The sequence below is a fragment of the Mytilus californianus genome, unplaced genomic scaffold, assembly GCF_021869535.1.
Source record: "Mytilus californianus isolate M0D057914Y unplaced genomic scaffold, xbMytCali1.0.p SCAF_6, whole genome shotgun sequence".
Taxonomy (NCBI): Eukaryota; Metazoa; Mollusca; class Bivalvia; order Mytilida; family Mytilidae; genus Mytilus; species Mytilus californianus.
This window is the reverse complement of record NW_026262712.1, coordinates 6,977,466-7,005,446: the sequence shown is the minus strand read 5'-3', so window position 1 is coordinate 7,005,446 and position 27,981 is coordinate 6,977,466. Positions and strand designations below refer to the sequence as shown.

General features: G+C 31.7%; 1 protein-coding gene across 1 annotated transcript in view; it reads left to right on the top strand.

Annotated features, from left to right (window-relative positions):
• The window catches only part of LOC127705498 (uncharacterized), a 95,611-nt gene extending 68,212 nt beyond the window's left edge, over positions 1-27,399 (top strand). Inside the window, exons 3-4 of the mRNA XM_052209824.1 lie at positions 18,217-18,432; positions 27,267-27,399. Coding sequence (XP_052065784.1) covers positions 18,217-18,432; positions 27,267-27,399 — 349 coding nt within the window. The remainder of the gene's footprint in view (positions 1-18,216; positions 18,433-27,266) is intronic.
• The last annotated feature ends 582 nt before the right edge of the window (positions 27,400-27,981 follow it).

Genomic DNA, 27,981 nt, shown 5'->3' with positions numbered 1-27,981 from the left:
AAGGGGGCACACCCCCTCATGATGATACAGCCACATGCAAAGATGTAAGGTTAAGGTCAAAAGACAATGAAGTTATGGCCGGGTTGTGTTTCTTGCAAAAAAATATATTAAGTTGACCTTGAGGTCAATATTGAAGGTCACATGAAGGACATCATGATACAAGACACTTAACCTCATGATGATATATCTACATTCTAAATATACAAGGCCTAGATCAAAGACAAAACAGTTATGGACATTATGTACCATCAGAGTGTATTTTGCGCTTATTTATTGAGCCAATTTGATGGTAGGGTGTATTTAACTTTAATACGAAAAAATCTGGCGGCTAAATTTGTATAAATTTTTGCAAGATCAACAGACTACAAATAGCACTACAAACGGTGGGAGTCTTGCAAAAATCAAACGACATTTTTTCTTCTTCAAATACTAGACACATCACATGACTTTTGAGGACTGACTCTGATACCCCCTTTTTTTGTTCAGACATAAGTTTAAATCCAGAATAAAAAACTTACAGGTAAAGGGTATCGGTGAATTAAAATTCACCTCCGTTATAATTATAAATTATGCTATTGTCAATTAAGAATTATTTTTTTTAAATATTAATATATATGCCCCTATACCCATATTTCTAAACTTCCACATTTCGCCGATATTAGCATGTAAAAGGTGCCATATTCGAGTTGCCACATCTTTTAAACCTATGGTTCAAATCTTTTGATTAGCTAGGCCTAGTTTATCAATGAGAGAAAAAAAAAACATCACAAGCATGTGCAATGCTGGACGTATAACCAAAATTCACAAAGTACAGCCTAAATAAAACCGATTCAAATCACCGTATTCTCATAAGACACAAATAATATAGTTAAGTTTCTTTTCAAAGTTTTCCTTTAAGTATTTCTAAATATGATGATTAAATTTTATCGTTTTTGAGAAATAAACTCCCAAGTATTTGTATTCATTTATTGTATTATTCAAAACATCCACTAGAAACGAGTTATTATTTGCATTACGTATTTATCTTACAACTAGAACTTTTGATTTTGTGGCAATACACTTAATGTTCAATTTTGAAACTAATTCAATTGCAATATTCAACAGATTTGTAATTCTATTTCGGTTTTCCCTAGTAAAACAATATCGTCTGCGAAGAGTAGACTACTAATTACTACAGCCACTATATTAATATCGAGATTATTTTCTTTTATCATTGAGACAAGATCAGACATTATAATAAAAATAATGTAAGAGATAAAATGCATCCTTGTTTTGGGCCAATTTCTTGATCAAACCAGTCTGATTCGTAATGAAAAAAGACATCATTTGTTACTTACATTCTTATAAAATATCATTTTATTTAAATACCAAAGAAGACATACATACCATCTTTCCAGACTTTAAAAAAAGCCGAGGATATATTTAAAAAAGCTAGAAAAGTTGTTTTTTTTCTTCTTTTTTTCTGAAAGAGCAGAGTTCATGAAGGAAGAACACATGATTTCAATAGATATAAGAAGATGTGGTATGAGTGACAATGAGACAACTCTCCATCCAAGTCACAATTTATAAAAGTAAACCATTATAGATCAAAGTACGGTCTTTAACAGGAAGCCTTGGCTCACACCGCACAGCAAGCTATAAAGGGCCCCAAAACATTACTAGTGTAAAACCATTCAAACGGGAAAACCAACGGTCTAATCTATATAAAAAACGAGAAACGAGAAACACTTATGAACCATGGTATATAGACCAGATATAACCCTGAAACATTAAATAACAAAAAAGAATTACAAATAGTATCAACAGGTCAAATTAACAAGAAAGTACGATTTGAGAGTACTCGCAGTTACTGGCAGCTAGTTAAAAGCCAAAAACAATTAATAATAAAAAAACACCATGCATCAGAGACTAAAATCAACTAAAACACATCCCAGGGATTTAGTATTTAAACGTCATGGACAGTCAAAGAAGACATGACTTGTGCAATGCCAAAAATACATGTATCGACAGGCAGTAGGATAGTTAGGAGTTAACCTCTTAATAGATAAAAATTAGCGTGGATGTGTCTTTATACATCCCGTTTGAAAAGAATACAAAGTTAGTTATGTTTTAATTTGCTGATGACAAAATCGATATTAGTGCCAATGTAAACTATATTCAAAGATCTAATTACAACATTGGTAAGATAACCTTTACTAATACGTTTGTTTAAAGGTTTGATGAGTTTACTCGCCCTTTTAGTACAATATTACCGTAAAATTTAGGATGTGAAATACAGTTCAACTCTTCTTTCTTTTTCTAAAGGCGCCTCCAGTTTCACCTAAACAGTTTTTATCTTTTTTTTCTCAATTTTATTTGGAAGTTAAAGTTATGCCCCTGTAATTAGCCAAATCATGAACCGAACCTCCTTTGTAAAATAACTTTATTATACCTTTGTGCCATTCTACTGGAATGCATTCAAAGTCAAATACTATGTCTTGCTTATCTATTGAAAGCAATAAAGGTGTATCTGCCTAAATTATTTTTTACATCAAAGATTCAACCTCGGTAACTAATTCGATTGTGCTATTTTGCATTGATCCTATTGAATTAAAATGGTCAGATAAAGCTTTATTAATTTGATCAGATTCCGTTCATCTTAAACTTGACTTCACATGATTTATTATTTAGCATGGCGCACTACCGTTTTGATTTATTTTATGAAAATCCTTAAAGCCTTTAATTTCATTATCCATTGTTATTTGAATTTATGCATTAGTTTGTGAATTGTTTCATTTAAACTAAACGTTCGTTTTTGTAATAGGTAGATGAACTTTTTTTCGGTTTTTAAAGATATTTGTAAGTCGCTGGCCTAACGCATCGTCATGTGTATTTTTGTTTTATCATGTAAACGTATAAGTGGATTTGCAATGCTTTAATAGTATTACTTAATAGTATCTTACTCATTGTCCCAAAAGCTTCTATCATTCTGAACATGTTTAACTGACCGATTGAATTTATAGCTGCATTTTCTACATATGCTTTCCAGCAGTTCCATATTGGATGAATATGCATTGTTTCTTTACAAAATACATCTATGATGAGTTTATTTACAACCACTGAGTCGATGCAACTGCTAGTTTTTCTCCCAGAGGATATCAACGGCCATGTATTCAGCACGTCTGTATTGACATGAATGATCATTGATTTGTTCATAATCATAAATCACCTGTTTATAAAACATTACATTTTTTCGAAATACTAAGGATTATGTACGCCGGGAATAGATAACTCAAATTGTATCTGGTATCTTTGATGAGTCATTTACCTCATTAGAATTAGTGACAAGAAGTAAAAAATAACTGATTTAGATAAAGTGTAAAGTTAAATCACAATAATACTGAACTCCGAGGAAAATTCAAAACGGAAAGTCCGTAATCAAATGGTATAACATTGTGCTGTTCAATCAATTCCCTTTGCTTGAATTATTCAAGATATCGACAAAGGCTGTCTGACATAACAGAGATTCAATAACAAGTATAATCAATACAAATGGACGGGTTTACACAAAAAAAAATCATATTTAATTGTAATAATCCACAAGTAGTTATATGTTTTACCACCAAATCATAGTACGTCACATCCGGTTGAATACGATAAAGGGTCGAACACAATATTTCCTTGAATTTGGCAGTTGTAGAAAATGAATCCTACATTCAATTGCAGTAAACAAATTCGTAGTCTTAATGGTGTATTACACCTATTAGTTTTTCTATCTAAAGTAAATATAAATACAGATTGTATACTTCTTTCCGACTGAATGAGCTTCAATGAAAAATTGTCAATTTTAAAGCCTAAACCCGGTTTTTAAAATTCACCTGGGTAAAATTTCATCTTTCATTGAATAAAGATCAATTATGATGTCATTTTCTACATATGCTTTCCAGCAGTTCCACATTGGATGAATATGCATTGTTATTTTACAAAATACATCTATGATGAGTTTATTTACAACCACTGAGTCGATGCCACTGCTAGTTTTTCTCCCAGAGGGTATCAAAGGCCATGCATTCGGCACGTGAATATTGACATGAATGATCATTGATTTGTTCATAATCATAAATCACCTGTTTACAAAACATTACATTTTTCGAAATACTAAGGATTATGTACGCCGGGAATAGATAACTCAAATTGTATCTGGTATCTTTGATGAGTCATTTAACTCATTAGAATAAGTGACAAGAAGTAAAAAATAACTGATTAAGATAAAGCGTAAAGTTAAATCACAATACTACTGAACTTCGAGGAAAATTCATAACGGAAAGTCCCTACTCAAATGGTGTAACATTGTGCTGCTCAATGAATTCCCTTTGATTGAATTATTCAAGATATCGACAAAAGCTGTCTGACATAACAGAGATTCAATAACAAGTGTAATCAATACAAATGGACGGGTTTACAAAAAAATCATATTTAATTGTAATATTCCACTAGTAGTTAGATCTTTTACCACCAAATCATAGTACGTCACATCCGGTTGAATACGATAAAGGGTCGATCACAATTTTTCCTTGAATTTGGCAGTTGTAGGAAATGAATCCTACAAATCATTTGCAGTAAACAAATTCGTAGTCTTATTGGTGTATTACACCTCTTAGTTTTTCTATCTAAAGTAAATATAAATACAGATTGTATACTTCTTTCCGACTGAATGAGCTTCAATGAAAAATTGTCAATTTTAAAGCCTAAAACCGGTTTTTAAAATTCACCTGGGTACAATTTCATCTTTCATTGAATAAAGATCAATTATGATGTCATATAATTTAAAAACATACTTTGCTGATATAAAAGCCGAGTGATATAGTTTTACGAGTCTTATTAGTTGAATTAAATATAAAGAAAGCCTTGCGTTGACGAATATGGGAGTACGAATATGGTTGTGTATGTGTTTATTAGTTCACTGCGTACCACTGACATCATGTAAGTATAATTCTTTATCTTATTGTATTATTTAACTATTCTATATTGTATATTCTGAGGCATTTTGTTTGATCAATATCAAATAGTTGTTTACTTCTGATTTTAATTTGTTCTTGAAGAAAGTCTCTACTTGTATATTGCACATGTGGAAGATGGATGAATTCTTAAGTTTGTTTATAAAATTATTTCGAGGTTATAAAGACATCATACTCAATGTATATTTTGCCAATTATTCGATTCCTAATTCCTATCATCCAGAAAAATATATAATAATGAAATAATCATATGTAAGACAAACAAAAAACTTTACAAAATAATACTTCAAAACATTTTAAATTGATTATAAGTGTGTGTTTCTTTAAACTAGGCGTTTAATTGATTATGTCTGACCGTTTTTTTTTCTTCATTTTGTGTTAATATCTTTCATATCGAGTCAATAAGGCAAAACATGTATCTGTAATTGAGCAAAATGAGTCTTTAAAACAATTCAAATATGTTATCTTTATATTATATATCTTTTATATGACATGAAAAAAATAAATTACTGCGTGTAAACACAGCCCACAAGTTTTGAATTTCTAACACAGAAGCTTAACATTTAAAACTTCGATACAAAACTGCGTCATAGGTTTGGTTTGTTTCGTCTTCGTCTAATTTCATTTGGTTTCTTTTCGTTTGTTTTTGTCTTGAAGCTTTTTCATTTGAAACGATTAAAACGTGTGTCATTTATTTGTTTTGACCTGCTTGCATCTGCACCATTTTTATGTCGATTTGTCGTTAAAACTGTTACGGGGTAATGTTAATACACACAATACTGCTCTATCAGCTACTTCATAATAATATTCTTACACCGAGACATCATATGTGTAGTCTACAAGCCCATAATGTATCTAGTCAGCTACAGTCGTCATTTTGTTATTATCCGTGTAGTTGTTAGGAGTTATAAAAACATGTCCATAGATCTGTGTTTGAAATATGTACGACTTGAATGCATCAAAGAAACGTAAACAGTGAAGTTAAATACTGCACGGTGTCTGATACGATTGACTTAGATACTTGTTCGTGCAGTAGTGCTGCTATAAACTACTTTCGTACCTACCATTTATATTTATAAAGAAGCCACACGTTAGGAATAAACACACAAGTTATAAAACTTCTTCGAGTTGCCGACAAAATGAACCCCTCTTTTACTCTCAATCGATTTATGACTTTGGAACAGCGGTATACTACTGTTGCATTTAGTTATCCATTTCCTATTTTGTATTGGAGTACACCTTATATCTCTGGGCGATGGAACTTTTTAAACAAGAGGGCCACTTCTGTCTAACTACCTTGGTTATAAAATGTAGAGTATAATCAGTTGTTTTTTTAATAAATGCATTTAATGTCTTAAAAACAAAACACATGAAGTTCTCTAAACAATAATGCACGTGTGATTTATGCCAAGCATATCCTAAATTGGACGTTGATGTATCTGCATAGTTTTTGACAGACCAGTAAAATGTGCACATGCCACAGCATCCCATTGTTTAGAACCTAATAAAGTAGAACATTGTCTTAAATAATATTACATAATTGTGTGACATTATTTTGAAATTTATCATCATATCGAAATATCCAAATTATCTTCAAAAGGTGTGTGACAAATTCAAAGCTATTGATCTGCCTATTATATATAAAGACATTCTGTCTTTTTGATTTAATGAAAAGCGTAGTCATCATATTTGTTGGACAGATAGACCAAACCAATTTTAGTGTAATTGCAATAGATCTGGATTAAACAGGTACCTTCCTTATCTAACGTTCATGTTGATACTGATTTTATTTACTCTCAACAGAATGAGCAATGACAAATTTATCATTAGTATAGCCTAAGACCGGTTTTTAAACTTCATTTGTGTACAATATCTTTAACTGAAGATAAATCAATTATAATACCTGGTAATTAAAAATCATTTTTTTATTACAAAATAAATAATTTTGTTTTTCATAGTACTAGTACAGAAGTGAGCATTCATAATTATACCAAACACTTAGTGACAAATGTTTATTCAAATTTGACGACGAAGATACTGCCACAAAGATAAAGAAACAACACGGGAACACAATCAATTTTTTTTTTAAAAAGATTTTGTAAACAAGATTTGAAATCACGATACAAAATTGCGTCATTAGTTTGTGTTTGTTGTTTTGATCTTGTTGTGCGTTATATTTGCTTGTCAATAATTTAAGACATTTGATATTTAACAAAAAAATGTTAAAGATAAGAAAATAGATTAAAAATAGGAAAATACTTGTAGTCCTAAGTTAAGTTCTGTACTACAATGAAGTTGTAGGCTTTTTTGTAACAAAATTCCTTAAAGCTTTCTTTTCAATAAGAGTTTGAATTTAAGAGTATAATATATAAACTGTTGATTCGTCATAAAGGTATGTTATAAAAATTAGAAAAGAATACAAAATCGTTTTGACAATGAACCAATGCATTAACATTTTTGTTCGGTTATAGATATAGGTATCCCATTTTGGCATTAAATTTATATTTTTTATGATTTTGAATAGAGAATAAAGAATTCGCAATAACCTTCTTGTTTTTACTAATCAGATGATCAAAGACTTTTGATAAATGAGACACAGACTTTGCTTTGATTTCAATTATGTCACATTAAGTGAAAGATTTAATTTGTTATATTGTCCTAGGTTTTTAATTGGTCTCCATTTTCAGTTTTATTACCTGTAATTAGGGGAATTTCCATCTTTTAAAATTAGCTGAACTAATTCTTAGTCTTTGATTCATTTTAACCAATTAACGAAATAAAGAGATCGCGAGTTACGTAAGACTGTTAGCTACTGACGTGGCTTTATCACATTTAGTGTTTTGTAGTAAAGATTTGTTTATGAAATAATAAGAATAATTATCATGACATTTTCAGCTTTCTCAAGCAAAGTTTTGTATTCAGCCAACAATGCAATTATGGAATTCGATCTTGATACACGCAATGTGACTAAACTGTTAGAGCCTGGATCTAATCGTGTCTTTGCCATGGACTATGATTACAAACACAGATTCATTTATTTTCCAAGATACGATACCAATGACATCGTTCGGTATGTAAACGTTTATTCTTATGACGCTAATAGTAAGGGAAACATCGATTCACGTATAATGAAAAGCTTCATTTTTATCAATTGTAATAAGACTTTTTATAATGATACATGCAAGTATCTGTGTTCCCATTTACCACAACGTTAAACGAACAATCTGTGTTGTGTCATGAAAGATTTGGTTTCAAAGTATCAAAATTCATTTTTACCAGAATTATTAGTATCAAATATTTCTGACATGTGAACATATCATTGACAAATTGTTTGTCTTCCAGTAGCTTTGTTTTACAGGGTTAAAATTTGCAAATCCTGAATGGCTTTGTACAGTGCATCATCATTTGTTCGTGTTTTGTATTTTTGTTTTCCTTGTCATATTCTTAACCCTTGATTAAATTGAGTAGTAAATTAACGTCAGATAAAACATTCTTTATAAGAAAACTATGTTCAAACTCACCTCATAAAGGAAAAATAATTCATGTACAGACATACTCAAGTCAAAGCGACATAGGCATACATTATTTACAGTAGCATGAATTAACACTTAGAACATATTACTTTTAATACGCAATATTGATTCGATTTCTTATTAAAAAATGTATATTGTTGCTAGTTCTATCGTGCTGTTGTGGAAATCGAATACTTATCAATGCCACTTGAATCAGGAATCATATTGTAGCTTTTACAGTTGGTCTTTGTCTTTTGCTCTCATATTTTTTTTTAATAAAAATGTATATACTTTTATTTGCAAGAATATTCGGACTGTTACCGTTAACAGTGACATAAAGTACTTAATTCACAGCAGCATAACGTTTATTTTGGAAAATTCTAAAAATAGCTATCATTTTGATAAATAAGTTTTTTAATAGGATAAGTAAAACTAGGCAACAGCGAAAATGTCAGTCTTGTTTTTGTTTTAAAAGTTAAGAGATACAAACTGAAAACCAAGCAATCAATTATGTATTCAATAAGGCCAGTACATTGTATGTCCCATTAGGTATACAATGTACCAATGAAGCGACACAATCATAGTGTTATCGTATTTGGCAAGTCAAGTAGTGTTTGGTTATTAGTTGGTATTCCTAATAAAATAACAGCTTACTAATGTGCACCTAACACATTATGTATTTGTTTTATTGTATCATAACTATCTATCAAGAAATGTAGACATGGGATCACTTAGTTTTTTTTCTCATATTTTTCTATTTCCAAGGGCAAAACTCCTGTAAAATAAGTTGGTTGCCACGCTACAAAGACATTGTTGATATGAGCATTTGACATAAACTTTAGATATTCTGAAATGAAACACAAGAGTGAGAATCCTTAAAATGCAATGTCCAATATAGTATTTTCAGAGATATATAACGTGTTCAAAAAATGATTTATATATTTAAGGGACACAGTTCCTGTAAAAATATGTGAACAGTGATGTTAAGATCGTCCAAGATATTATTTAATCAAATCTTCGATATAAATTTTATTATAGTCCTTTGATTGATGTAAACTTGAGGGTACTTACGATGATATTCTCCATTTAACTATTATTCAAATGGTGATAGTTCCTTTAAAATAGTTCCTTGGCACTGACTTTCTATTTTGTTTTAAGACATTACTGATACAAATATGAATCTCATAACAATCTTGGAAGAAGTGTTCACGTGATAGCGGTAACAAGACCAGATAACCGAATACACGGACGGAAGCCCGATATAATCATGTCTCCTGCATCAGGTTTGGTAGGGGACAATACAAAGTGAATGGAAGTTAAATTTACTTTGATGACATAATGCTGAAACATCATATACCGAATGAAAATGCATAATGCTTGACGCAAAAAAAAAAAAAAAATGAGTCATATATGTTGCTGTTATTTCTGGGTTATTTTTGGTCATATAGCTTTTTAACTGTTTCGGTTCTGATAAATCTTGGTTTTCAAATATTTGTCTTAAAGCATTCCTGATGAAGATTAATCTAGAAAAGCGCTTCGTACCAATGAAATATATAGAGTTTCTTTTTTTCATTTTTGACGTGTCAGCGGAAAAGACATTAAACTGGAAGACATTTTTAGCAACTGTTCAAATAGTTCAAACCCTATTAATACAAAATTCAAGAACGAACATAACAGGTCATCATTCATGTATGATGCGGATAGACTTGTATTACTGGGTGTCTTCAATAATGTATAAAATACCTCTCTTTGAAATATGTTTGTCAAAGGATGCATTTGTCTAAGTCTATTAACTTGAACAATCAAAATTATCGAAACGTGCAAAAAAGCATGAATAGCAAATACACAAACTGTTTGTCTGACTTGAATTGAACGACACAAATGAGTTTTGTGTGTATATATCATTCATTTAGAGCTTTCAGTTAATACGTGTAATTTATTAAAATAATTGAAAACTGCGATTGAGGTTACCTGAACAATTCAAAACAGACATTATTAATTCAGTTAAATGTTTTACATCAGACACCATACATTTAACAAATTAAAATAATTGTTACCATGGTAAGAGCGCGTACAACATGTACAACCCTGTACTCGGTTAACACTTTCAAATTATATCCTCTCCAATATTTCAAATTATTCCTTATTTTTAACTCAAACACATATTACATATTGCGATTTCACAATATTTTGCCTTTTACTTATGGTAAGTTTGTTATTTCTTAAGCCAGTCTGTTTGATTCTTAAATATTGTTGTTGGTTAACAGTCTTTTTTTTCAACAAATATCTAATTTCAAGCGGAAAAGAAAACATAAATATTGATTACTGTTGTTATTAAATGACTATAAAGTTTCAGTTTTCTCATTGGCTAAAAAACATAGGAAATCCTCCTTGATGAAAATTGTATGCACCGCAGCAAAAATCACGAGAGATTAGATTAAGAATTCGAACAGAGTCCATGTACCCATATATATATATATATATGTATATATATATATTCCAATGCAACGTCTATGACGTAGGTTTCTTACGTCATGTGCATTTCCGTTTTATTCTTTCTTTTCTTGTTTTCGATGTATCGTTCAAGTAAACATTTTTGGACATTTCAACTTGTGAAAATCAGCAACTGCAAAAGCAGATGATATATTAAGTATAAAAACAGTGAGCAGTTTTGAAAGTATCTAGATGAAATACTAGAAAACCGGAGAAAGATAACAACTAATTTAATAAAACAATTGTTGACTTTTGATTTCAGTTGATGCAAGATTTGTCAACCACAGAGATATGACATTCACCCTTGACCGTTTGACTTGGTGCATATCATATCTTTGGAGTTAAACAAATTATGGTATCAATCTCATTAAACGTCAATAATTGTATATCAAACATTACACAATTTTATGTTTTCTAAATCCGTTTCAACATGTTCAACAAAAGTGTCGGTTCAGTTAAGTGCTTTCCCAAATCAGACATAAAGTGTCTTGTGAACGAAACAGACGTCTGATTTTCAAATTATATGCCAAGTATATTTGATCATTGTATACATCTGGTCTTCACATGGAGATGGTTTTGTGTATTAAAGTGAATATTTGTACAAGTTATCAAAGAAAACAAGCTTAAAAATTTGATAACAAGGCACGTGAGAAATGTGCAAACTCTAATTCAAGCACGTATAATTTAAATACAAGCTATAAATAATCCCAACAGATGACAAATTTGAGAACGAGTGCGTGCTGCTACTCTCTTCAATGCCATATCCATATCGTATATATTTTTTTTTTTATAAAAATCATTGTCTGAAGGAGGCTTGGGGTAATTGACATTTTAATGATTAATCAGCTGTCATCGATTGCATTACATAATAATTATTATCATTAATCAGCATACAAAAGAATTCTGGTTTCAACAATATTTTCTTGAAGTAAACATGGCTCAATTGTATAATTCTTTTTGACTTAACTATAACTATATTAGATAATATTTACTGTTAAAAAAGACAACATATTACATAGAAGTACCTTTAATGTTAGATATGCTTGCTACTTTGTTGTAGTGCTTGTACTTTTATATTTACATTTATTAGATATGATCCTATCTCTGACCTCATTGCAATAGTCAATGCTTTTATTCTTAAACCTAGTATTTATTTGCACAATTTAACATTTGCAATAAAACTTCCATCACTGATTTGAGTAAAATATTATCTTTATAATACTATTGAGATTTAAATATTGTTTCCTAGTACTCCATATAACAACTTTATGAGCTATACAGTAGGCAATACAGTGTGTATTGACGGACACTGATACGTACAGCCGAAGGAATACATGGAAGAACGCGAACCTTAATATAGACACGTATAATTGACGGATAAGAAGAAACTTGTAAATCAAAGTTCCGTTATACCACCACGGACCTTAATAATGTACACCTCTGAGGAGCCAAACATTTTTAGAATTAAACTTTTTTTCTTAACCTGATTTTTCAGATTTTTAAGACTGTAAAAGAATGATTGGTGAAGAAAAAATCATATGGTGGTGTACTTGTTTTTTTGCCACGATCCAAATCAACAGACTCTAGGTCTCTATCACTTATGGTTTACTATTTACAAATGCATATCACTTATTTCAAATGCATTAGGGGAAATAACTCTCATATGGAGTCTTCGTATCGCTTCCGTCAAAATTGGACAACACATCCTGAGGATATAACGAGCAATTTGGTAAAATAAATTTGGCACTTTCTTTTACTGTTACGGAAGAGATGCACTCACAAGGAAAACAGTGTTCGGGAAGATAACTCCTACAAAGAAAAGTATTCGGTTGAGCAGGGTCAATTTCAAAGGCGCACAAACTGTCAGACGTCAGAAAAAAAAATAATCAGAAGAAAAGCAAAAGGTCTTTCCGCGAAAAATGGAAAGACCTAATTAAAGGGAAACAAATGCAGTTGTCGTTCTTTTACGTTGACAAGATAACACACAGCTTCATTCAAGAATTGTAAGAGGAGGGTACAAAAAAGGGGGGGACAAAAGGGGGTCCCAGGGAGACATTTTGTGATATAAACGGTACATAAGAATGGTTAAAAACGCCGATTTACAATATAAATCAATTGTTTTAAAAATGCAATTGTAAACGGTCTTTCCTCCTACTGAAACATGATTGATTGGTATGTGTATGTGTGTGTGTGTTTGTTTGTTTGTTTGGTTTGTTTTTTGTTTGTTTGTTTTTTTTTTTTTTTTTTTTTTTTGTTTGTTTTTTTGTTTGTTTTTTTGAAGGGTCCATATTAGTGTGTTGGTTAAGTTTCTATATTTAGTTAGTTGGAAAGTTTTTATTCCAGTTCAGGTCCCGCGCGTGTATTTGTCTCGCGCCAGATTGTGACGTCACGTGACGAAGCTTTATAATAGCGAAAACTTAGCATTTGTATTTCTTTTTAGGTGGAGACGTTAAACAGACAACACGTATAGCGACGGAATACACACAATGTATTTCTTTTGTCATTGTAGGTAATTGCCGTTTTGATCACAGTTCACGAGCAGTGCAGGCTTTGGATTCAATTGATCCTGTATAACTTTAAAACAAGTTTATCGATTATTTTCATACAATATACATTTTTCATCAGCAATTTGTAAAACAGATTTGTATTTTAATCTAGGAGCAGATATTTTATTGTAGGATTTCACGGAGATTTACGGAGCTAGCAAGCGATTTTTACGGCATTTCTTTTCTTTACGGAAATTCTTGGGAGGTAGCTGCACCAAGTTGTTCTATGAAGATGTAATACATGTATACCCTGCTGACTGCAAATTTTGAGGTCAATTGGACATGTTGTTTCAGAGTTGATCAGATAACAAGCATGTGGATTTTTTTTCAGAAGAGATGTAAATACAATATAAAAAAACAATTCTTCAGGGAACAATTGAAGGCCTTTCCACCTCGATATCAAAGAATGAAATTTAAAAAAACGGTGTTAGAAAATGTCACTCTTGGTTCATGTAATTTGTTACTTCAAACTGATATTAAAAAATAAGAATTCTAGATACTTTTTCATAGGATTAGTCTAAAAAATGGCTACTTCCGGTTAAATAAGGTCATTTCCGGTTGACCTAATAAATTGGGAAATGTCTACAACCAAATGCAGAATTCTTAATTGTTTTATAAAGAACCAGTACGAATTTTTAGCAAAAGTCAAAATCTAGAACGTCAAGTTGACCTTTGACCTTGACCTCAATTTCAAAACCATAGGTCAGTGATCTCAAATCGAAAGAAACCATGTCATTCACTTGTATGATTGCAGAATAATCTGATTTTAAATTCAAAAGGGGATAAAACTCCTATAAGGGTTGACCAAAAAACTTTGACTTAAACGGGTCGAAGTTGCGCCCTATTGTAAACTATTATTTGGCAAAAACATCATATCATTAACTGTTACTGTTTCTTTTGAACAAAGATAGCAAGCAAAATTCAAAATTTAGAATATGACCTTGACCTTTGACCTTGACCTCAATTTCCTCCTAATGGACCAAGGATTTCATAACAAAAGACTGTAGGCCTCTATAACTTATAATGTATGAATTTATCCAACATATCACCTATGTTAAATTTTCAAAGGGAAATAACTACCATAAGATGTCATTCGATCACATCAGTTAAACTTAAGCAAACCATTCCTAAGAGTAGACGAACAATTTGGCGAAAACAGTTTGTTAAAATCTTTTATGGTTTCAGAGAAATAAAGATAACAAGAAACAATCTTTTCGATCCAAATGTAACGAAGAACCAGGGTCTGGTCCTGAACAAATTTCACCCTTCGCTTTTTTTCTACCTATAACGGTTACGGTGTTTGAATAATAACAAGGTTTTTAGGTTTCGGAGGGATTACTCCGGACCGACAAAATGTTTCGACTCACAGGGTGAGTTCCGAATAGGTATTTGTGACACCGATACAAAGTATGAACCTGAAAGCGACACGTCTTACGGTTAAGGCCGCTCACTTCGTCAAAGTTTGGCGGAAAAAGAATAATTATAATAATAATCAGATGAAATACAGTAAGGTCTTTCCCTTTTGGAAAAGGAAAGACCTTAATAAGCGTATAATGCATAGGAAAGCTCTAAAACACACACATAACCCTTGAAATATGGTAAAAAACACATAATTCGGAATTTGGGACATGACCTTTACTTTTGACCTTATAACCTTTGCCAAGGTCATTGGTCCACGATGTCATAACAAAAGACTCCATGGGTCTAGGACCTTTGATTCGTGAGTTAAAGCTAATTTTGTCTTTTCTAAATCAGTTAAAAGGGGTTATGCCCCTTACGGATAGGTCAAATCACTTCGGTCAAATTTTAAAAAGTTGTGCCTTATTGACCTTAACATTTTTCACTATTTACTGTTTCTGTTAGTATAATCATTTTTGAGATATCCAATAAAAAGTTTTAAGGTCAAAGGTCAAGGTCAACCTTAAAAAGCTTCAAAACACACTGAAAATCCTTTAAATAAGGGTAAAAACACACAATTTGTGGGACATGCCCTTGACCTTTGACCTTGTGACCATTGTCAAGGTCATTAGTCACCAATGTCATTGTTGAAGACCCAATGGGTCTAGGTTTTTTTCCTAAACCTAAAACAGGGGTTATGCCCCTTACAGAAAGGTCAAATTTCTTCGGTCAAAATGTAACAAAGTTGCGCATTAATGACCCAAACATTTTCCACTATTCAACACTTCTGTAAGTATTAAGGTTGCTGAGATTATCCCATAACAAGGTGTTAGGTCAAAGGTCAAGGTCAACAAATAAATTTGACCTTGAGGAATTTTTCAAAGTCACATGAATTGATGATGATTGGTGAAGATCCTAGGTGTCTACGACTTACGGTTTCTGATATTTGGTGGCCAACTGACTGCGGTTAATTTTCATAGGGGCATAACCCTGCCACTGAGTCCTTGAATCTTTTCGATCCAAATGTAACGAAAAACCAGGGTCTGGTCCTGAACAAATTTCACCCTTTGATTTTTTTCTACCTATAACTGTTACAGTGTTTGAATGATAACAAGGTTTTTAGGTTCCGTAGGGATTACTCCGGACCGACAAAATGTTTCGACTCACAGGGTGAGTTCCGGAGAGGTATTTATGACACCGATACAAAGTGTGAACCTGAAAGCGACATGGCTAACGGTTACGGAGGGAAATTTTATCAAAGTTTGGCAGAACAAAAAGAATAATAATAATAATAATAATAATAGTAATAATAATAATTATAATAATAATCAGAAGAAACACAGTAAGGTTTTTCCCTTTTGGAAAAGGAAAGACCTTAATAATAAACAGATGAAATACAGTAAGGTCTTTCCCTTTTGGAAAAGGAAAGACCTTAATAATAAACAGATGAAACACAGTAAGGTTTTTCCCTTTTGGAAAAGGAAAGACCTTAATAATAATATTCAGAAGAAGAAATACAGTAAGGTCATTCCCTTTTGGAAAAAGGAAAGACCTTAATAATAATAATAATAATAATAATAATAATAATAATAATCAGAAGAAATACAGTAAGGTCATTCCCTTTTGGAAAAGGAAAGACCTTCATGATAATAAACAGAAGAAATACTGTAAGGTCTTTCCCTTTTGGAAAAGGAAAGACCTTAATGATAATAATAATAATCAGAAGAAGAATTACAGTAAGGGTTTCCCTTTTGGAAAAGAAAAGACCTTAATAAACGGAAGAAATACAGTAAGGTCTTTCCCTTTTGGAAAAGAAAAGACCTTAATAAACGGAAGAAATACAGTAAGGTCTCTCCCTTTTGGAAAAAGAAAAGACCTTAATAATAATAATGATAATAATAATAATAATAACAATACTAATAATAATAATAATAATAATAATAATAATAATAATGATAGTAATAATAATAATAATAATTATTATTACATCACTACAACTAGACATTTGCGGAAACTATGTCTCTACCTAGGATTACACTTACAGTTGATGAAAAACAAGTGGTCATATCAAAATTTGAATTAAAAAAATAAGAACAATAGAGATACATAGTAAAACCAAATAAATTGTTTATTATGTAAATATGTCTTCTGGAGTTTTCGAACAATCTGATATCTTGTATAATGTGTTAACTGGATGTTCGGATATATTTTGTCGCCCAACAAAAATAGCAGAGAACCGAACGCTTTCCCCGAAATTTCATTAGAGGAAACTACAAACGGTCCACTTGAAAATCACAGTAACTATTGTGATAAGCAAGGTACGCAATATTATTTTTACCCGACACAGCGCAGTGCAGTGCATTTGAAATATTGTTTTTAGGATGTCGTTATTCTTTTTCACTATTAAACCTTTGCATCCGCAACTGCTCCCTAACCGACTTAAATATTGTGTAATTGTGTTTCGCTTGATATACCTTTGCCCATTTTATCTCATTCAATCAACGGAATTGCGGATAAACTGTGTGTTGACATGGGCACGTCAATAGTGCACTTTATAGTACAATTACGAGAAGATTGTATCAGGAGTCGCTGGTCATGCTTCGAACATACCAGACTCATTCGCAAGACTGCACACAAAGGAAAACAACTTCGAACACGGATATCATTTTGTTTTTATTTGAAAAGAAATATAGTAAAATTCCAAGTACTTGAGCACACCAATTCTTACAATTCAACAGATACTGACGAATAGTTTAAAATATATATTTTCGACATAAAGATCATCATCATCATCATCATCATCATCATCATCATCATCATCATCATCATCATCACCATCATTATCATCATCATCATCATCATTATCATCATCATCATCATCATCATCATCATCATCATTATCATCATCATCATTATCATCATCGTCTGAAATATTATGACTTATATTTATAGTTTTAACAAAGTTTGAAATGAAAGATTACATGAGTGGATTTTGAGAAAAGGGAAATAACCGGGGTAATTTGTCTGGACAAGCTTATGATCTATATGTTTTACTAGTTCTAGATATGTTTTCGGATATGATGTGCAGCGTTAAAAAAAACAACATCGATTCGTCATTATATATCATTTACACTATTCCGCTATCATGACTTAACAGATTCAATATAGTGTGTGTGTAATATGAATCAGACAGTGGATAAATTTTGTTATAAAATACACGTACAGTTAATTAATCTATTTAATGTCAATAACGTTTTATGATTTATATAGATTTGCATATCCCTCAAAGAACAGAACATTACAGACCGTTGTCCAGACTGATCCATATCCATTAGGAATAGCTGTTGATTCAACCAATGAGCATATCTACTGGGTTGCTCCTGCTTATACTAACGCACTTTCAAGATGTAATCTAGATGGAAGCAATTTGACTTTGTTAACTACTCTTAGTGTTCCATATGTGGTACGACTTGATGTTATAAACAGGTATTAAGTTTTATGTTAATAAGAATTGAGAAAGTATGACTGAATGTTGTAACCCGACCAATACAGCTGTCTTTTTAAGTCAGAAATTACTCAAGAAATTAATAGCTTAATGAATTCTTAACTAAATATATATTAATGGTTATAACGTTATATTTTGTGCTATGACATCAAACCATTTAACAATAATTGTCCTCCTATGTCCATATAAGGCATAGCATATAAGGAACCAAATCAGACACGGAGTGGTTGCGTTGTGATACATCCAAATGAAGTGTTCTTCTTGTAAAAGACAATAACAAACGTTAATTATAGGATCTATTTGGCAAATAAAGCAAAATTAAATTGTGACAAAAGCATTTCGATATAACAAAAACCAAATTAAAGTTTCATTGTTACAAGGAACCCTCTAATTGAATAGTTCTTACATGTTATTTCCAACTTCTCTCAACCTAAGAGGTGCACTCGACTCCAATCTTAATTGACTAGGATTTTCAGTTTTCCTATCGAAGGTCGGTGGTTTTCTCCGGGCATTCCGACTTCCTCCACCAATAAAAACTGGCCGCCACGAAATAGCCCAAAAGCGGTGCTTTAAAGTGGCGTTAAAACACCAAAAAACCTAAATCAAATCTCAACCTAAGAATGTCAATGCTGTATATCTAAAAGTAATAAACGATCATACAATTCATCGTCTATCACAAACAATAAAGTGAATACTATAAAATAGTATTACTACGTTGATTTAAATAGGTGAATACGCAGATTTCCATTTGAATTATACGATATCTTGTTAATATGTTTCTGCAAATACACAAATATGTGGATAGCTCTTTCGAACCGTATATGCAAAACAATAACCATATACGATGATATTGTATGTTTGCAAATTATAACAAAACTCAAAATGAAACGTTCAAATGCAATACGTTTGTAACGATAATTTTCATTGGACGTTGACAAATATTTTGATGTGATAAATTTCGCGTTCTACCAGTCCGTAACTAAGAAAGTCACCATGTTTAATTCCGATTTGTTTTTATATGTATTTTCTCACATAATAAACATGAAAGTCACATTTTGAGCCTCAAAATGTTCTTTTTGTCAACATTGAAACCATTCTGAAGCGTATGAAAGTTCAAAATACATCTAAAGGTTTATGTTTGCCATGCGAGTATATTTGTGATGTCACATTGTTTAGTTGCTAAAGACAATTTAACAGTTTCGCAGAATTTTTTTCATTTTTGTCTTTTTACGCCAAAATATTTGTTAAATGGTATTTATTTAAATGTGCTGCATTAGAATGGAGATAATTGTATTGTATTTTAAGCTTGGCCTTCGTAAACTTGATTTTAATGTCGCAAATATCCGTTCACCTAGCGACGCGTATATTTTCTCATTTAGAGGTCACCATACGACCTCCTGGTAATTATATGACAACGGTCACAATACTGTCTATCTGTTTTTTAAATCTATAAAAAGAAGATTAATCCTGAGTTAAAAGTAAACCTGTTCCATCTTTGATAAACTGTTGCTTTTGATGATGATGTTAAAGTGTAAAAAAGGAGATGTGGTATGATAGCTAATGAAACAACTTTTCATTCAGGAATGCAGTAAAAGATGTAAACTACTTCATTCGACTACAGAAGCATTCTGAGCAGGTCCTAATTCTGCAAGTAAGTAACTCAAGTAGCAGAAAATTAAAATAATCAACAATGACAAATATACATATAATGCACAACAAGTAATTAATATGTTTTTAGAATATGTAATTGCGACCAAGTTGATTACACATTATTGGGTAAATAATGTCTTCGTAGAGGTCAGCGTTTATCGCGGAGTTCGTTTTACATACACATTTTAATATTTATTTGTATCCGTACAAGCCGTGCATATACTTAATTGACTGATCGATTGCTGACTGTCACGGTAACTCTCACATAGCAAGTTTTACGTATCTGACGGATTATGTGTGTCATATATCACCGATTGTTCAAACATCTGTCACCGATCATTCACCGATCAGTCAAGCTCACGTCAAATAGTAACGTATATGGTTTCAATTACTGAAAAAGAGGCTTTTACTGGCATTAGGCTGACACATTTTTTTAATCATTGAAAAGAGAAAAAACAATGGTCTGACAACATCTAACGTCATGCAATTATGTGAAACAGTCGACAACCACTTGATTTCAGGCACATACATATTGTGGTTTGATATAATATGTTTTGACTATTTAACGTTTCACTAACATCTGACATTCCGTAAACAACACAACACCAGAACATATTGAAAAAATTTTTTATAGGGTTTGACCTACCGGATCAACAATAAGCCAGCAATAAAATTACTGATGTATACGAGACGTGCATTTAATTCAATGAATCAACAATTTACCACTAGGACTTCCAGTTTTTGAATGATTACTTGATTGATTGTTGGTGTTTTAACGCCACTTTTAAGCGCCACTTTTGGACTACTTCGTTGTGGTCAGTTTTTATGGGTGGAGGAAGCCGGAATGCCCAGGGGGAAAACCACCGACCTTCGATAGGAAAACTGACAAACCTAGTCAATTAAGACTTTAGTCGAGTACACCCGCACAAGCGGGATTTAAACTCACATCCTCAGTGTTGACTAGCTAGTGATTACAGTAGTTGAACTACTTAGACCACTTGGCCACCGAGGCCCCAGTTTTTGAATGCTTCACTAATATCACTTGTGAAGAGATTTTTATAAAAAAAAATGTGTCGGAGTCCTTAATATGCTGCAAATTTTCTTGTTGTTCATTGTTTTAGCAGTAAAACTTCCTGATACACTGAAATTTAACAGTAACAGAGTAAACGTGTATGTGTTCTATCTTAGTTACGAATATACATTTTATTAATCCCAATTTGACTCCTTCGTCCAAACTAAAATATAATGTTTAATACCAAATGGCTCATCCTGCATTATTAATGTACCAGATCACATGTTTCTGATATCAGTTCAAGAATTTACAGGTGAACCAGAGGAATGTAAACATATTATCATAGTGTCAGATCTCTCAAGATTCTGCTTGAATATTATGTATACAAATCAGACATGACATTATATTGAATTGTCAAAGTAATACAGATAATTTTTAGAATCCTATAATATAAAAACGAATGACTTTTGTTTGGTCATAGATATTTTTCTATTTTACATATTAAAAACATTCTCAATATTAAAATAAAAGAGTTAAACCAGTAATATTTATCAGTTTAGCTTGACTTTGAACAGGCTTTTATTACCTGCCAATTATGTTGAATCAGTAATGTGTATATAGATTAGAAATGTCGGTCGTTGTGTGTTTTGTGTCACTCTTCTGTTTATGTTTGTTCCTATGTTCTACTATAACACATTCGTTTCGTATAAGGGCGAGAGTTGATCGCCTGCAAAACACATTTGGGCCAAACCTATCCTCCAAGTGCCTATTCAAAATAGAGAACCCTTATTTAGAAGTTGTCGTTAGTTTACTGTCTGTCGTATGTATTTCTGTAATTAAATACACCGCCGATGTATGTTAAAAGCTATTACGTACTTGGATCAAATACGGTTACAACACTTTCTGAATTAAAAAAACTATGTAGTTACAACTTTACTAGACGTGGTACATATCGACGCTAAATGAAACTTAAATATATAAACGCGTATGAAGATGTCCATCTTTTTTCAAGTATACGATTTAATGTACTCTGTTGTATAATACGGTAATTCTGTTTACGTTTCATTATACAATGCAGTATGAACACAGTAAAACAAGATCAGGTTTGATTTAATCCAATGTTTTATCGTTTGTAAACCTGGATACAAAACGTTACCACCCATGTCATCATTTACAAATAAATCTACTGTGCCCACCTTCCACAAAGACGTCATCATTTTGCCAGAAAGCCGATTGATAAATGATTATTATGGAAACAAATTAAAATCAAAACAGAATTACCACATATTGCCATTCTTGTTAATTGTTTGATACAAATCGATTCGCAGGTTTTCACAATATAAAAATATTGAATCATTTCATCAAACGCCATCCTCACTAGTACGGTGATCGAGTAAGGAAAAGTTTAATTGTGATTTGGACTATACGTCTATACATCACAGTATTACTGTGGATTCATTTATTTTCGTGGGTATCAATTTTCGTGGATTGAGGAAAACTTACACTTTCGTGGATATTTAATTTCGTGGTTAAGCTAAAGTCTGCATACACCCCCAATGGAAAATTTGTAATTTGTTGAACATTTAAATTCGTGGTTCACCTGTACCCAAGAAATCCACGAAAATTGGTATCCAACGAAAAATAATGAATCCACAGTAGTAGATCCACGATTAGACTTTACATATTGGCTTGTCGTCAAAATATTGAACGGTACAAATTTTGGTAAAAAGGGCTTTTAACATGTTTAAGTAAGTTAGCTTACTTTAAAAAGAAAAATTTACATTGAAAAGTGTTTAGGTCTGCATTGTTCAAGATCATTCGTAATATGCTTTCTGTTATTATATAAATTGTTGTTACACCTTATGTTAACGATTTCAAATAAAGTTTAGCCAAGATTATTCGTTATTGAAGATTTTTAGTAAAAGTTTAGTACTACGAATATTTACATTTAATAGAGTACGTTTCAATTCAATTCCATAATTGATGTTTTCGCTAAATGTAAAATAATCGACATCTATTTAATATTCCATACCTTAATCAAACAATCAATTCAGATTTTGAAAAATGTATCGTTTGTCAGAGAAGTAGCAATGAAATGACTGATAAAAGTAAATATAGCTTCTTTTGTCAGTTGAAAGTCGTAATGATGGAATCATTTGTACTTGAAAATAAAAAAAATATGAGAAGTTCTCTTCTTGGAAAAGTATACTGTTAGTACATTATGTCGGTTGATTATTTTGTTGGTAGGTAAACATCAAGTGGCAAATATTTCATAATAATAAATAACCTTTCTATCAGCCTTCTACTTAAAAAAAACAGTTTTTTTTCTTTTTTGATAGCTGCATGTGATCACAAGAGTGTAAATTTATACCCATTGTTTAAAGTATATAAGAAAGGTCATGTCTAATATGAAAAGTCTTAAACACGGTAATCCGTCATTAGCAGATCTGTCATCAGGTCTGGTCAGAAGCAGACCTGTCCACATGTATGGTCAGGAGCAGACTTGTTCACAGGTGTGGTCTGATGCAGACGTGTCAATAGGTCTGAAACAGTCCAAATAAAACAGGCATCAGTTCTGGTCTACCAACGACGAAGTTAACTTGCGTGTCTGCTTAGAATTTCTCAAGTTAACTTGGAAAACAGTCAACAAGTCTGCTCCAAGTTAAGTTTTGTACAGGTTAGGATTGCACTCATCTGCATCATAAAAGATTTTGCCCGCTCAATTCCAGTTTTTTTTCAATAAAAAATGTTCCATGCACAATAGATCATGGACACGCTTTAGTTCTCAAAAGGTATTAAAATATAAAAAGGATAAAAAGACATTTATAAAAAAAAATATAAAATCCTTGTTATTTTTTGATACTCTTTGAAAACAAAAACATGTCAATGATAAAGATATGAAAATTGAAGAGAGAACATAAGATGTTGTACCCGCTAAAATATCATTGGCTAATGTCTAGAAAAACAACCACACGGATCTTTGTTATTTTTTTGCTCTTTTTGCTCCTTTATCAATCCCCTATCAATACATAACAGGTTATTGAACAGATTGCAATTTTTAAACTGAGAAGCGAACCTTATGCTTCTTCTATTTTTTAGCTTTTATATTTATTACATGTATATATATATTCAAATAGACGATCAACGGTACAGATATCGGTGATTTCTTAGTCGATGACCAGTGGCAGAACCAGAATTGTTTGAATAGAGGGGATGGTGAAACATGTTTTGATTCCATAAGCAGGGGGCTCGTACAAAATTTTGTTAAAACTCACTGTTAGTTTTAAAGACGTCATTGCATTGGTAGCATTAAACTGGCACACGTTTCTCGCTTGAATAGACTATCGGACGGGTAATTTAGGAACCATATTCAATTACTATTCGCCAATAATCTTAATATTAAATTATCTTTACAACCGTTAAATTTCTAGTCCGGGGTGCAGTCGGGGAAAAAAGGAAATTTGTATTGTTCCTTCCGGCTGCACTTCTTGGAAACCGCAAAACATTTCCCAGGATAAAGTTTAGACATTCAAACTTATTATGCTTAACTTTATAATTATATATCGCGCAACACAAAGTGAACAACATAATGAAATTTATATACAACATCATGGACGCAAGAACTTACTATCAGGTAATAATTAAAATTTCATTAGAACTATCATTTGTTTTGTGTTGCATGTTTTGGCTGTTTTTTTGCGTCTTTTCAATTTGTTTTTGGTTGTTTTTAGTTTTTATATTGCTTTTGTACTATATAGTAACACAGTCATAGTTCATTTGATTACTCGCCAATATGTTCACGGGGTAGAGGAAGCTTTATACATATGTCCTGCTGTAATGGGTCCCTTTGTATAAGTCAAATATATCATTCGGTTGCTATTTCACCAAGGTAATATGACAGGTCAGTAACACAATAAATTCTTTTGATCTCCTTAATTTATGATAACTGTAAATGTATATATCTTTGATGCTTTTAATTTTAATCGATAGTACATAATGTAATAGGTGTTTGCACATAACGTAATAATTGTTTGTCATTAACGTAATATGTGTTTGCAGGTAACATAATATGTATTTGCACATAACCTAAAAGGTGTTTGCACATAACCTATAAGGTGTTTGCACATAACGTTATACGTGTTTGCACATACCGCATAGGCATTTTGCTCTTCACGGTATAAGTGTTTGCACATTATGTTTTAGGCATCAATACAGAACGTCATAGGTGTTTGCACATTATGGAATATGTGTTTACACATATCGTTCCATTAGATTTACATGACATCTTGAAATGACAGGACGTAAATACAAAGCGACAAAACACATTGAATATTTACACTATAAGACAGTTTTATATATAACCATTGATGTACATATATACCTTAATAAAAGTGACATTTTCATCACTTTGGACCAAAAAACCCCCCAAAAGCATCTATTGTGGATCAAACTTATTTTCAAATCTTACGATTGTTCATTCAGGTCAGAATTTTGATATCCTTTGAATGTGATAAATGAAACCACTGTTACTAGATTTAAAGTCTAAAGCAATAATATAATCTTCAAAAATGACATATATTGTTTGAACTTAGCATCAGTGTTGTAAAACTGTGTAAGCACATGGTATTACAATGTAAAATTACCGTATTGCCCTCTTTGCAGCAACATTAAGCTTTACGTTATTTCTATTGTATATTGAATGAACACGTTATCAAGCAATAACCTATATAAAATGATTCAATTAAATGGGACAATCTTTGGTAGGCTATATGTAGCCTTTTTATGTTTGTAACAGGTTTTGAATTTCCAAATTTCTGGTTTCGAGCATCATTAAACAGACAGTAATTATCAAAACCGTATCTGTAGCCGTAAAATCGGTACCATTTTATTAATTTTAGTAACAAATGCACAGTTTGAAATGTTATAAATGCTTGACTTTTGCAATCAAATTTCTTGAATATGAACGAAAACAACAAAACAACAATAAAGAATACAATTATCATAACTAATTATGCTCTTTTTGTTAAAAATCCTTGATATATACTATAAAAAGTAATGCAGATTTCTTACATTGATCTCAATCAGAAATATTATTTATTTCTACGACCCTATTTCAAATATAATTAAACGAATCATGTACATGCAACATCTTCTTTTATTCAAATATGCCTAATGAACTATTTGTTTTTGAACATATATATACATTTGTATAGATCGAACATTGTTGGGCTGTTATTAAGACGAATTATTTATACATAATGTGATTTCAACCTTGAATCACCATCACTTTTGATCCGATGAATACAGTCTGTCGTAGAGTTGTCACTTATTTTCACGTTCTTATACTATGATTATTTCTGTGACTGCATCCTACCTTAATTTTTAAAATCCTCTACAACAGATGATCCAACTAATCTGTACTATTCCATCTTTATGCCTTATTTATCATGTACTGTGTTTCGACGCTAGATAAAAACTGACGAGGAAAGATAACACCCGGCCACCGAAGGCTTGACTTTTGTCGAGCCTAGGTGGTCGAGTGGTCTTATGGGCCGGGCACAGTGCAAGGCGATTTAATGCCACCATATATCAGTAGCACGAGTTCGAATTCCGGCCAGGAAAGAACAAAAAGTTAATTCTACAAATTAACAGATCTAGCATAGTCGGGCTGTTATTTAGACGAATTAATTACACCCATGCTAAGTTATGCTTCTGTTTTGCTGTTCGTGATATTTTAAGCGATATTCTTGTCCAGTCCAAACTAAATTTGGAATACAATGTCTTTTTTAGAGGATACACCTTGTTTTATGATTTAACATTCACAATTGATGTCAGTAGGTGTGATATTGCAATGTCAAATTTAAGCTCCTTCCCGTTTATCCATTTCGATAAATCTTTTTGGCTATACATCCTTTGTTGTAGTCAAACCAGCTACTATGCACAACCTGTAAATCGGTTTATAGTTAAACATTATATTATATTACGTATTTTAGTGGTCATCAAATGTTTTTTTTTTATCATATTCTTCGTGTACTATCGTCTGCCTCTCTCGTAATTGTGTAAGCATTAAGTAACAACAAGCCAATACACGAACGCAAAATGAACATGACACATTACCATTTAAAAGTTGTCACATTTCCAATTTTTTTTCAGATGGATGTATATTGTTAAAGCGTATATCGGGGTAATGAAGTTAAGATTTGATTTAGCTGACCAGCAGATGATCGTTAACATTACTTCATCAACAATCATCCATTGCATGGGTATAGGTATTTATCTGTGCTAATGTTGCTTAAATGTCAGAATTTCTAATTGTCTTCAATTAAGACACTGTCTATGTATCCATCTATGATCATTCGATCTGTATATATATTTGTATAATTATGTTCACTTAAATATGTACATTCAATTAAGGTAGAAGCCGTTGTGTATATGAAATTAAATCCATTAAACAGGATACAATATACAAGAGGGATATGCTAGCTGTGCTTATGAGAGAAAAAAAGCCGTGTTAAAAAATAGTGTAAGGAGATAATGATATCAGTAGTTCTTTACATCATGCACATTACTGTAGAAAAACTTTATTGGGGTTTCTGAAATAGAAATAGAATATCTAATTCGTTTTGAGACAGAAACATTCATTTCATCCGTTTATTAGACTGAAACACCAAAAATTGTCGTGGACGCACTTTTTAAGTTTCGAAACAAATAATATGAAGTTTTTTTTAACTTATCACTACAATATTGGAAAATGATGTGAGATGAATTTAGTAATGCAAACCTTTTCATAACACTTTTAAAACAAGCCAGATTTAATTCATTCGTATGCAGGATTTTGAAAATCAAATTGATCCACACTGTATTTAAT